General features: G+C 32.3%; 1 protein-coding gene across 1 annotated transcript in view; it reads left to right on the forward strand.

Moving 5' to 3' along the window:
- Positions 1-3,208: 3,208 nt before the first annotated feature.
- LOC145305777 (uncharacterized) overlaps positions 3,209-13,480 on the forward strand; it is a 71,466-nt gene continuing 61,194 nt past the window's right edge. Inside the window, exons 1-4 of the mRNA XM_080147577.1 lie at positions 3,209-3,266; positions 8,562-8,619; positions 9,902-9,982; positions 10,831-10,899. Of these exons, the coding sequence (XP_080003703.1) occupies positions 3,239-3,266; positions 8,562-8,619; positions 9,902-9,982; positions 10,831-10,899 (236 nt within the window). The 5' untranslated portion in view covers positions 3,209-3,238. The remainder of the gene's footprint in view (positions 3,267-8,561; positions 8,620-9,901; positions 9,983-10,830; positions 10,900-13,480) is intronic.

A 13,480-nucleotide genomic window follows, 5' to 3' on the forward strand; every position in this document is an offset into this window, starting at 1 on the left:
ACATTATAAATATCACTGTTAAGAAACAATAATTTCTACAGGAAACAAACCGGTTTCGAATAATAAAGAAAAAACATGAACTAGATATAACTTCTGCAATTTTTCTCTCCATTCCCTTAAACCAACCCTAGACCTATACAACTCTTCCCTTAAAAGCTCAACTTAACCGACTTGGTATCTTAAGATTTTTTATAAAGTCTTAACTTCAAACAGACGTTGTATGTTAAAGATTGTTGAATGCCTGTCCATGTTCACGAATAAACTTAAATGCACAAGGCAGTATGGCTTTGAAATAAAAGGAAGTAAAGTGTTTTCAATGTCATAAGATTTCGTGAAATCACATCTAATTTTTAACTTTAGCAACAAGATATTGCAAGTGTTACAGGTCCATATATGGAACCCACTATAGGAAGGAAGGAAGGGTAAAGGGTTGGTAGTTGCCTGAAGGGAGGTTAATAGGTATCGTGTTCCTATTTAAATGCTAGAAAATGTGGTGGTTGGAAGATTAACAATTTCTTAAACGGATAACCCAACTAGTTTCTTTGTTTTTAGCCTCTAGGGCCCAAAGGTGGAAGTCAGAAAAATAGCCTAAAACCACCCAAAGACATGTATCTTCCACTCGAACTTTATGAACTCGTTCTGTCAGGGATAGAAAACTTAAAGGGGTAATTCTGTTTATCATAATTTGTATCAAGAATAATTTATCATCATTTACAAAATACTTTTTTAACTGGAATATTTATTAGAAATGTCCATCAAAAATGTTTTAACTGTCAAAACAGCATTGATGCAAATTATAGATTGTTATTATGCCATCACTTTTGTTTAGTTAAGAAAAATGGCAAACCTCACTGAGTGAGAGAGAGAAAGCGTCAGAGAAAAGAAAGAGGAGAAAAAGAATGAAAAAGTGAGAAAGGTTACAAGGTGTTTGAAGAGAGGGTATTGTATGTTGGTTTTTCTCTGGCATTTAAACGGATATATCGGTAGCGGCGGGTGGGTGGCCTAACTCTGGCCCGGTCTTGAGTCTAAGAGGGCGCGGTGTAAGGTTAAACTTTCCCTTAGTGCGGTGCATTTAAAATACAGCGAAAAAAATAGTTTTAGCAATAGATTTGGCTTTTTAGGATAATATATTGTTATGTATATACTATTTTTTCCTGAGCTTCTTGAATGGGCAATGGAGGGGAGATTATCAGGACCATAACCACCTAAAGACAATTAAGAATCTTCCCTAATTAGAGAAATCATAATTCCAAGATACTTTGCACAAAACGAAAAAAAAGGGGGAGGTCATTTTCTAGTAAAGTCCGTAAAGGTGTGTAAAGGTGTGTGTGTTATAAGGCCTAAAAATAGTAGTAGAACGATAAGGTGCTCCCTATTGTTCTATTCAATAGGGAATACAAATATATAGAGCACCTTATCGTTCTACTACTATTTTTAGGCCTTATAACACACACACCTTTACGGAATTTACTAGAAAATGACCTCCCCCTTTGTTTCAATAGGTATACTATACATACATTAAAATTTATATTACTTGCTAAATTAATAAAAACTAGTAATATTGTACGACAACCCTTTCTCGATGCATCTCCCATTCCCTTTTATTCCCCCCAAAATGCACATGTTTCCTAAGTGGGGGGTGGTTGGTTTACAGAGAAGAAGGGGGTGGGGGGAATATTAGAGGTTCCCAAACTCATGGAGGCCGCCTGAGGACGGGAGATACAGTGCCCTGGTTCTATAGTCATGCTAACTTATGTTATCACAAATGCATTATAGGGTAATTCTTTCTGTAATTGTATTGTCATACTTAAGGATTTATTAGCAATAAAACTAACATTACACATAAACTGGAAAGAGAAATGGATGATTATTTTTTTAAAAGAGTGGATGGGTGGGGGGGGGGGGGTTACGTTACCAAACCATACCAAATAATTTCTATCCTATGAATTTTATCAGTGTCAGTCAGTAGTTTCTCAAAACAGCTAAGCAAAGAAGGCTGTGTCAGGGTGATATCCCACTTAACCTTGACAATTTTCTGACAATTTTAGTTTAAAGCAACAAAAATATACTTAAACTAGTTACCTATTATGATAAAAGTGTAATAGAAAAGAGTCATGATGTGAAAAACTGTGATAATGATATAATTATTTGTTATTAAAATAAGAAAAAAATTTATAATAAAAAGTGTCATGTGACTAAATCATAGATGAAGGATCAAGTGCAGTTAGGGGAAATGTTTCATGAATTAAATACTATATAAATTAGATTTAAACTTTCTATGTATCTAGGTGCTCTTAATTATTATGGTTAGATATTGAAATATATAAATTTTTAATCTATACATATATATAAGTCAATATAATGGAAATATTTTATTACACAAAATTACAGCAATAATGTTATTCTCTTCCTAAACATTAAAAATCTTTTTAATCAATATCTTAAAACTATGTGGCATTTAATTTTCTATCTTACTCAAACGTACTTGTTACTAAACTTGTAAAATATGTAAGAGCTGTCCTGTAAAGTAAAGACTTAATTTTATTTAATACACATATTTATTAAAACTTAGTATTCCTACCTACTGAATTATTAATTTTCATGTAATTTTAAATTAATGTTTACTTAATTGTAATTTATTTTAATAAACTATGTTATTAAAATGTCATTGTCATTCTAGTCTGTTTATAAATGGAATATTTATGCTTATTTAATCATGACAATCATTGTTGTAAAACTGTATATTTTCTATGGAGAGGGGGAGGAGGGAACATTGGATTGTAAATTGAAGAGTTGTAATTTCTCTCAATTTTGACTTTTTTCAAAAAGAGGCAGACATGCCTTCCTTAGATTTTACCTCAGATGGACTAGGTATGAGCAAAAGATGATGTTAAGGTGTCTATAGAATAGATGCTTTACAAATAACTCGACACAACCTAGTGTCTATCTATGATATTTTTCGTACTTTGTACTAGTAAAACGTCTGAAACGAACGAAAGTACTTAGTATATTAGAGATAGACCATAGGTTGTGTCTAGTTAAATGTAAAGCATGCCATGACACTTCTATAGACACCGTAATATCGATTTTAGCACATACCTAGTCCATATAAGGTCCAATCATAGCAAAGTAATTTCTCCTTTTTTTGAAGAAAAAAATCTTAGGTACCTAATGGTTGGATCAAATATATTTTCGCACATTTTTTTATTTTTTCAGATGAAAATAAACATAAAAGAAAATGGAAGACGATGAGGACGTTATTTTAGGTAGGTTCATCCAGAAGACATGCCTAGTCAAGTCATTGGAAGGGTTGGCAAATTTTTGGGTCGGATTTTTACAAAAAATCCGCCAAAATTACAGATTACCTACGAATTTTTTTTTGTGGATTGCAGATTTGCGGATTGTGGATTGCTGATTCTTGAAATATTTAAATTCTTAAAGGTCTTTTTACGCATAAAAAAATTCTAACTCCAATAGCTGCCATTTTTAAGCCTTACTGAATCTAACCTAAAATAAAATACAAAAAACTTTGGATGCTACCCACCATTTTACTTGTACCTACCTATATAGCCAAGAAACATTTTCTCCACATTTTATATAAAAAAAATTTAAGTAGTACAAAAGTTTGGCGGATTTCGAATTCGGATTGCCAACTCTATCTAGAATGTCAGCATTATATTAAGCAGAGCATAAGCATAGATTCTTTATTTTTCTTAATTTACTGTAAGATTTGGCAGGTGTCCCACATTGTTTTTAAAGTTTAACATAATGTTTTTGTTAATGAAAGAGATTCAATCATTGAATAACAGACATACCAACATTCCTAGTTATAGAATACCAGCATTATATTTAGCAGAGCATATGCTTAAATTCTTTATTATTTTGAATTAATTTTAAATCTGTAATTGGACAGGAAGGTAGGGGATATACGTCGACTGTAAGTATTGCTGCTACCTAAAAGTTCACAAGCCCCTTCTCTCATTTGTTGGCTTAAAACGTTGGATACTTTTATTAAATCTTGATTGGATGGTTCAAACTAGCAATTAGCAGTGTTTAACTTTTCCACTAATCCTATAATATAAAGTAGTAAGCTTTTTTTGTCTGTAGCGAAGGATCTCGATTACCGCTGAACTGATGTGGTTCTCCTTTGCAAAGAAGCTTATTATATGTCCAGGGAAGGTTTTAAACTATTTTGGGGTAGGGTATCTCCACCATCTTCTAAGAGAAATCGTCCCTAGAAAAAAAGTCTGAGCCCCTAAAAAAATACAAAACAATTTAAACTAAAATTTAAATTGGAGAGTCGATTTCCTCCACCCACCAATACCTAAAGTGTCCCTAGATGCCTTTAGGGGCGTGGCCGCTAGTAATCTGTGGATTGCAAAAGGGGTAATTTGGTTATCAATAGAAATGTACAGCCATTTAAAATCCTCCATGCATTGTCCCTTAAGATCCATTGTGATTTACTGAGCAATTCGGTTAGCATTAATTGGTAATAAGTATACATTCCAACTTTCAAACATAGTTGACATGACCTCTGTCTAAAAGTCCTTAAAACGCATCAAGATAGCCTATTTGATAGAGGATGAGATAATTTTATATTTAACTATGTGACATTAAACAGGATATAAATAAACACATTTTTGTTAATAAAGTTCACTTATTTGTAGGTGTATAAAGTTTGTGTAAATGTCAATTTGATATTAGGGAGAGAGGGGACATTGGACTGTTTATTACATTAGTCCCCAAAGTTTTATAATAACGTTTTCTCCTTCATTTGCCCAACAACTTTGGGGACTTTTACTTCATTAATATGAGTGTCAACAAATAATTGTAATCTACAGAAGGGGTAATTTTGTGGATCATCATTTGGTTTTACATCTATATCGACTATTGTCTTATCCCTTTAGATCCCTGATATGATTTAGAGATTTGAATGTCAAGTCTTAAACTTGATTAATAGAGAAACAATTGTTTAAACAAGTTTGGTAAACTTTGACTCATACTTATGGTGTAAATTTGTTTAATTGACTATATAGATGTATATGCCTTGACAGCCAGGGATCTAAAGGGATAAGACAATAGACCATAATTTGGTGTACATTCTAAATAATGATACACAAAATTACACCTTTTGTAGAATACAATTAGTTGTTGAAACGGTTGGTCACTCAACAATCAAATTTCTCTAAGGCACACAAGGTTGTTAAAAAACTTTGAGGACTAGTGTAATAAACAGCCCAATGGTACTTTCCCTCCATTTTCCATATTATTCCAGTTTCTATTGCAATGTAATGGACAAACGGACAGACAAAGTAAGATATATAAGAAATACTCAAATGATACTAAAATAGATAGAAATCTAAAAATCCGTCTATCTTTTAATGTAGCATTTATTGTAAGTTGTAGATAAACTTCGCTACTAAAAGAAAACAAAAATGTTACATTTAATTACTTTACTCAAGCACAATTGAGAACTTTTTTTAATTATTTTCGTTTAATTGGAAACTATTCTTGAGAATTTCAAATAAATTCAACAAAGGAAAGAAATTGCAGAGCTCGATCTTTAAATCGTTTATAGGTGATTTAAACCGGGGCGATTCATTCGGCGCACCATCAAATTATTAATATCAATCTTTAAATCGAATTTGCATGGGCGATTTGAATCGGGCAGTGGCGCGGGCCCGGCGCGGCAATGGCACTCACTGAGTGGCATTGCCGGTTTAAATCGGGGTGAATCATGCACTGAGCCCCAACGAAAGACCCATTGCATATGTAATAAATGGATATTTTTTTTAATTACTTTAATATTTTATTGCAAAACTATCGTGAAAACATTTTTATAGTTATTTTTAAAATAAATTATATATTAATGTTTTATAAAAATATAATACTGACACGGTATTTTATATAAAATACCTTACTGGCACTGCTTAAGTAATAAAGTTGTACTGGCGCGGATCGATATTTTAGTGAGTGCGCAAGCGATTTAACAACACCGCGCCGAAAATCTTTTAAAAATCAGGTGCGCTGTGGCTTACCACCAGCGCGCCTACGGTTCACCTCTGAATCGCCCTGATTCAGCGTGGCATAAAAACGATTTAAAGATCAAGCTCTGCTTTAATTGGATTTTGGTTTAATATATTTTCGTGTATTTAAGTGGTACCTGTAATAATTTTTATTTAACATAGATAGGTTTTGGGCCGTTTTTGTAATGGGGAGTAAAACACCACAATTTGCTTATTGTTGTATCTCATTTCTGTATAGAAATAACCAGGAAATAGAACGTCTTCAAAAATGGGCAAGAAAAGCAAAATAAATGGCCTAAAACAATCCTGGGGCCTATGTAAAGCTTCCGTAAATTGGAGAACTCAATCGGTTCAGTAGGTATCTAAATCTTAAGCTAATAAACCTTAGGACTACTTTATACAAAAGGATAAATCACAACAACAATGAGTTGTAAATTTTGTATTTCAACACAGACTTGAATTATCAGAATTTGTGAACAAACCCAGGGAGGGGATATTGGACTGTAAATAAATCTGGTACCCAAAGTTTTATTAATACATTCAATAAGTTAAAAGGGGGGGGGGGCGAAAGTGACACTTTTTTAAACCAAAACTAAAAGTCAACAAAGGAACTCAACTAAAAAAAGAGTTACAGGTCTGAGATTTTGCATGGTAGTTGCTTTATAGGGGTACAATATGGAACTGTGAAGAAACGGCGGCCCAACCGCCGAAAACCGCCGTTTCCCGCCGAATTTTTTTTTGCCTTTTCTCGGCGGTTGCGCCGCCGTTTCTTCACAGTTCCATACTGTACCCCTATAAAGCAACTGCCATGCAAAATGTCAGACCTGTAACTCTTTTTTTAGTTGAGTTCCTTTGACTTTTAGTTTTGGTTTCAAAAAGTGTCACTTTCGCCCCCCCCCCCCCTTTAAGGTAACTTGAACTTCTATTAATCTTCATTGGTTGTATGAACCTTTTACGATCCAAACTAACTTTTTCATCAATACTTTTAGTCCATAGATTGGTTAATTTTGTATATTGTGATTGGGTTGCTTATTATCTACTGTGTCCAATGTCTTATCCCTGGAACAAATCTCAGACATAACAGATATTTTATACAGACACTACTGAATAATTTTACAAAAAAATATAATCGGATAAAGACATTGGTATATACTGTGTTAAAATGTGTAATCCTTACAATTTACATTTACTAGCGGCTGTGTCCCTGTGTAGACTGACTGACATTTACTCTGTTAATTTTTACAAATTTAAATCCTTTAAGAATTAAAATATATCTAGGTACTATATGCATAAATATAATTCCGATTCCCCTTTTTCCTGAATTTACCAAAAATAGATTTCTCTGGAATACGGACACAATTTAAGGCTAAATGCAAAAAAGTAAAGTTATTGGAAATTCTGTTGAAATGTCTTCAATATTCTAGATATTAAACAGTTACTACTTGACATTATTGATATTAATATGATACCTCGCTAAAAAATCCTTTATTCTTCATACCATAGACGTCCAAGGGGGGTGGGGAAAAACCGTAAAAGGGGTGTTTACTCTCCTCAAACTTTGAATTAATCCCGCCCCCCCCCCCTCCTAAAACCATTAAAAATACATAAGATTACCCTCAAACCTTTAGAATCCCTTATTTCACCTCCCTTCAAAAGTAAAGCTTGGGCGTCCTTTTTATGCACGTCCTAATTTTGATGTTCTTATTAAAAGGGGGGAGGCGGATGTGCCACTTTTTGAAACCAAAAGTAAAACGTGCATGATCTCAGCCCATAAAGGAGTTACAGCTCTTAACTTTGGCACAGCAGTTGCTTTAGTGGAGAACAATATGGAACTGTAAAGAAACGGCGGCGGAACCGCCGCTCCCGCTGAAAACCGCCGTTTCCCGCCGAATTTTGTTTTTGCCTTTTCTCGTCATAACAGACAATTTTCAATCATCTGAGATAAACTTTTTTTTCATAAAAATTTCGCTTATATTTTCACTTGACACTTGTAAGATTTTACGCTTGCAATTTTTTTTCAATATTGACATGTTTGAAATATTACAAGTGTCACGTGAAAATATAAGGAGAAATTTTTTTGAGAAAAAAAAGTTTATCTCAGATGAGAAATGTCTAATTCGGCGGGAGCGGCGGGTCCGCCGCCGTTTCTTCACTGTTCCATGTTGTTCTCCACAAAAGCAACTGCTGTGGCGAATTTTAGAGTTATAACTCTTTTATGGGCTGAGATCATGCACGTTTTACTTTTGGTTTCAAAAAGTGGCACATCCGCCTCCCCCCTTTGGTATTTTAAATGGGACATCTGCCGTATTTATATATTTTATTGTTGTATAAATATTTATACCTACCTATTTTATTTTATTTTTTTCTAATACCTAAGTATTATTTCATACCTATGTATTTGATTAATGTTATCTTCAAAAATAGTAAATAATAAACAACTGCTTTTTTCCGATTCTTAAAAGGAAGTTTTTGCAAATAAAAAATGTTATTCCTATAAGTAACTAATATTTTTTAAAATACTTACCTTTATTTTAGAGGGATCTGAGTTGCATAATCATCTAGTCAATAATGGATACCAAGATGTCGAAACTAGGTAGGTAACTTTTCTATTATTTAAGTAGTAGGATGTTTGTCCGACATTGGACCAAAGGACTGACAAGTCGGTTTTTGGCTATTTTCTGGAAGTTTTCATAACCTCTCAAGAGAAATGGCCTTATAAAATTGGCCCACCCTTCTCTCTTCAATAATTATTTTTCGTAATGTTAAATGTCTATGAAGGGACTGTTCAATGGGAGATAATGAAACATTCGCCAACAGGCCTAAGATTTTTTTCTCAGAGGTTCAGTGGTAAACTCCTCCCTGCTGCATTTGCTTAAGCACAACCTTTGGCGGTAAAAATTATTTTTTAAAATGAGAAATTGAGAAATCTTTTTGTACAATATCCCATTTCTAAAGCCCGACTGAAAAGAAAATTGTTACCTACAGACTTTAAGTTTCAGCTATAATTGTTTTTGTGTTCCATTTCACCTCAATTTAAATATATTTATTTTACCCTAGAATATAGAGATTGAGAACTATTTTTATTTAAAGTCGATTGCTTTTTTTTGCTGCATTCTTTCTCGTCACACGTTTAGCCCTATAGCCAAAGAACGCAAAATAAGAGCCAATAAGTATTATTCCAGTGATCTACTAGAGGGATAAGACAATGGCCCATAAATTTATGCACATCCCAGTGACGGTACACAGAAATACCCCTTCTGTAGATTGCAATTAGTGGTTGAAACGTTTGTATACTCAACTTAAGGAACCAATCAATCAAAATTCAAAAAGATATCTAAAGTTTTGGGAACTAGTGTAATAAACAGCCCAATGCCCCCTCCCTCCCACCCTGATAAATTCAGATACCTACCTTTTCGTTTATCCCAAAATTTTCTGTGATAAAATTACAATTTAATGTAAATGAGGATTTTAACTAATTTAGATTAATTGTTTGTATAATTTACTTAATTATTTTTATTTGTGTAGCTATTTTACAAGTCAAGCTTGACGGTCATTCAGTCTCCAATGTTTCCATATTAAATGAATTTTCTACTTAAAGATTGATTAATCGATAGATTGATAGTCGATTGTTTAATTGCTCAATAAATTGATATATTTATCTTTCGATTATTTGATTGATGGTTGATTGTTAGATTGATTGATCGATTGATTTGTTTTTTAAATTGATTGATTTATTAGCAATCATAATTTGATAAAATGGTTGATTGATGTTAGATTATTAAATAGGAAGACCAATAGATTGACAGATTAATGAAAGAGATAAATCAATAGATAGATTGATTATTGGATTAATTTGATTGACTGATATTGTTAAGGTCCCCCACAAAGCATGCCAAAGACTTCAGTAAAGAGCTTACCGACATCAGTGAAGAATCCAAGAAGGTCGAAGCCTCCAGGTAAAGTTGTAGTTGTGGTTGTTCTTGTATTGGCTACTAGCGGCTGAGCCGATAGAATCCATGGGTTCTGTATTCTAAAGAAGCGGGAAAAATAGCCTTAAATCATTCCTAGACTTCAATTAAAACCTAAATAAAAAAAAAACATTAAAAGATTCTTTTCTAATCATAAAATAGACAAAAACCATCCCAAGAGCTCTGTAAAGTTTTAATAAAATGGAGAGTTTATCAAGATCTTACCAAATGAGATTTAGTACCTATATGTTTTGATAAACTCTTATTTGTTCATAGATTTAGATTTAAAACAACAAGGATGACAACATCCATACAAGCGAAGCTCTGAAACGATAGGACACACGGACATTAACACTTGTATAGTGTCAGAACTGAATAATCAGAATATAAATGAATAAGGGTCAAAGCAAAATTGTGAGTAAATTTGTTGAAAAACTTCTTGATACAGGATAATGTTTATGGACATACTTACATTTTTAGGACTTGATTATAGAGTTGCTTTGCTTTTAATATTGTACTTTGTTGTCCCATGAATCAGTATACCAAAAATCAGAACATTCGGATAATTAGATCACATAAAAAATTTTTGTTAAAAAAGTAAAAAATCAACATGTTTAAAATGGACGTACGGACATTCTGGTAATGATTATAGAGTTGCTACGCTTTCTAAATCATACCTAACTACTACAGGAATCACAATGCAAAGTTTGAAATCGATAGGACAATTCTAACATGCCTAAATTAACGAAACAAGCTATCTGTCTCAGACGTACGGACGGACGGACCGACCCTAATTATAGAAAAGCTTTGCTTTTAAAAACACTTTCTTTGTTTAGAGCAACAAGTTCTGTGGGTGAAGGAAGGCGACTTTTAACGTCAGCTGTCTGGTCTGATAGCGTTAACAAGTAAGTTTTTAAAATAAAGAATTTATCAGTATATAGGTTCAATATATACCTGCAGCTATTTGGATGCTTTCACTAATATAAGTATAAATAATCATTTTATATATCTTAAAAAGTGGAGTAGTTGCACTACTTCTTTTCTAGTGTTTACATATATGGAAGTAAACTACTAGTTTGCATGATGAAAATAAACCTAATCTTTTCTCTAACTAAATTGGGAGAAAGGGAAATATTGTAATATTTCTGTATAACATAACTTCATTTTTCATAAATAACGCGAATTTTAAGTTTTAACCTACCTACTCACTTAACATTGATAGTTTGATTAAAAAAAGAAAAAAATCAGAGAGATAGGCGACAATGGGCTGTTTCTTATACACTAATCCCCAAAGTTTTATAATAACGTCTTCCTACTCGTAGGCTTTACAACTTTGGGGAAATAGTGAATTTTGATAGGTTGGTTTATTAAGTTAAGTGTTCAAACGTTCCAACCACTAATTATTTATTACAAAAGGGGCAATATTGTGTATGATCATTGGGGATGTACATAAATTTATCAGCCAATGATATAAAAATTCACAAAAGTCCCTAATGCTGTAAAGCCAGCGAATAAGAAAACGTTATTATTAAACTTTGGGGACTAGTGTAATAAAAAGCCCAATGTCTGTCCCCTCCCTGTGAGTTATCATATCTTTCATGTTAGTTAGTGTATGGAGAGAGATGTTATTAATATGATAATAGACTTTCACATAAAGTCTGATTCATATTATAAATAAACACTGGATGACAAAAAATACAATTCATATGTTATTACCTAGCTTTAGTAGGTGTAGTAGTTAAACAGACAATTATTTTATAAAAGCAAAAGTATTTCTATGTGAGATTGCTAATATAACCGCTGGGCCGATGTGTTTCTTCTTTGCAGGGAAGCTTATAAGCTTCTTATAGATCTAGGAAAAGTTTAAAACTTACTATTTTAGAAGAAGATGTATCCTCCCTCCCATATCATGACCCTCTCATAATCTACCTTGTTTTAATATCCATTTTTAGAACAAGATATTGTTTTTGACGGATTAAAGTTAGAATTAAACTATTGATATATGACGTAGTGTCTGTTTTTGATGTTTCTTTTTAGAGGAAAGATCTTGGTTTTCTTAAGAAAAGTTATCAGTGTAAATGATTGATAGATTTTTAGGGTCTGTTTTGCGTTATTGTTTTTAGATTTTTGTAATGTCTTTGATGGTTATAAAACAATTATAGAAGGTTATGGGGTAGGATGTTAGTTTAAAATATCCTACAATGTATTTTCTTCCTGGATTTGATTTGAAGTTCAAAGAGTTGCTATAAATTTTAATATCCTTGCAAAAACAGGATGCCAATTTTAAATGAAATTCTTTTTAAGTAGAAAAGCAACTCTATAATGTTGCAAAGATAATTTCTCTTTAATATACAAGCTTTGTTGCTTTAAGTTGACTTTTAGGTTTAAAAATAGTTAGAGGGGAGGAGAATTCTCTCAAGGGCATTAAGCTACCACTCCCCCCCCCTTTCCCCCTTCCTAAATACTTTTTAAAAAAACTCACGAGACCTTTAAGACATTTCATAATTTAGGAGAAGAAAATAGTTTCAGTTTTCTGGAGCATCCCTGTATTAGAAATCGTTCCTTTTTTGTTTGTTGTAAAATAAATGATTTCTTTGCGTCATTGACATATTTTACAAGATTATTTTCTTAGAATAAAATACTCAAAATATACTTAAGATTATTTGATTAACTAAAAATACCTATTCATAATTTGTTTTTTCTCTCAGCTTTTTGTCAGTAAAAGAATTCATTTTTACAGCTTATCAGTCTTTTATTAAAACCTGGAGGGAGGGGACTGTAAATTATACTAGAACCCAAAGTTTTTAAACTTTCTCTTTAATTCGTTGGCTTTAACATTTAGAGTACTTGAATACTCAGTGTCGAAATTTTCGAAACAACAATTTAATTTACAGAAGGGGTAAATTTGGTTATCATCATTGGGTTTGTACATTAAGATATATAAGTTGGAAAGGAATTTTAATGTTAGAGAGAGAGTTAAAATCTGCATCAAATTGTAAGAATTTTTTATAAAATTAGTTTTTTGTAAAATACTTTATCTAAAAGCGGAAATACAATTTAAGGTTAATAATTTTGACCAATAGGATAGGTGGATTGGAAACTACCTGCGCTCTAATTGGTTGAATGATGTACGACACTTAAGCTTCTCCAATCAGAGCGCAGATAGTTTTCCATCCACCAATCACAGATGTCAAAATTAATTAACTTAAATTGTATTTCCGCTTTTAGATAAAGAATTATACAAAAAAACGAATTTTATAAAAATCCTTAAAATTTGATGCAGATTTAAAATATCCCTCTAACATTTAAATTCTTTTTAACGTATATATATTGTACATTAATTTATCCATTGTCTTATCTCTTAAGATCCCTGTTTAAAATCCATTTTACTTTTCTACATATATTCCTCACAAAAAAATGCAAGATCCCATCAAAAATAGAATTTCTGTCATAAAAATTGCATATTCCTATATTTTCCCTGTTTCC

The sequence above is a fragment of the Acartia tonsa genome, chromosome 14 (genome assembly GCF_053477335.1).
Source record: "Acartia tonsa isolate MP-2025a chromosome 14, ASM5347733v1, whole genome shotgun sequence".
Taxonomy (NCBI): Eukaryota; Metazoa; Arthropoda; class Copepoda; order Calanoida; family Acartiidae; genus Acartia; species Acartia tonsa.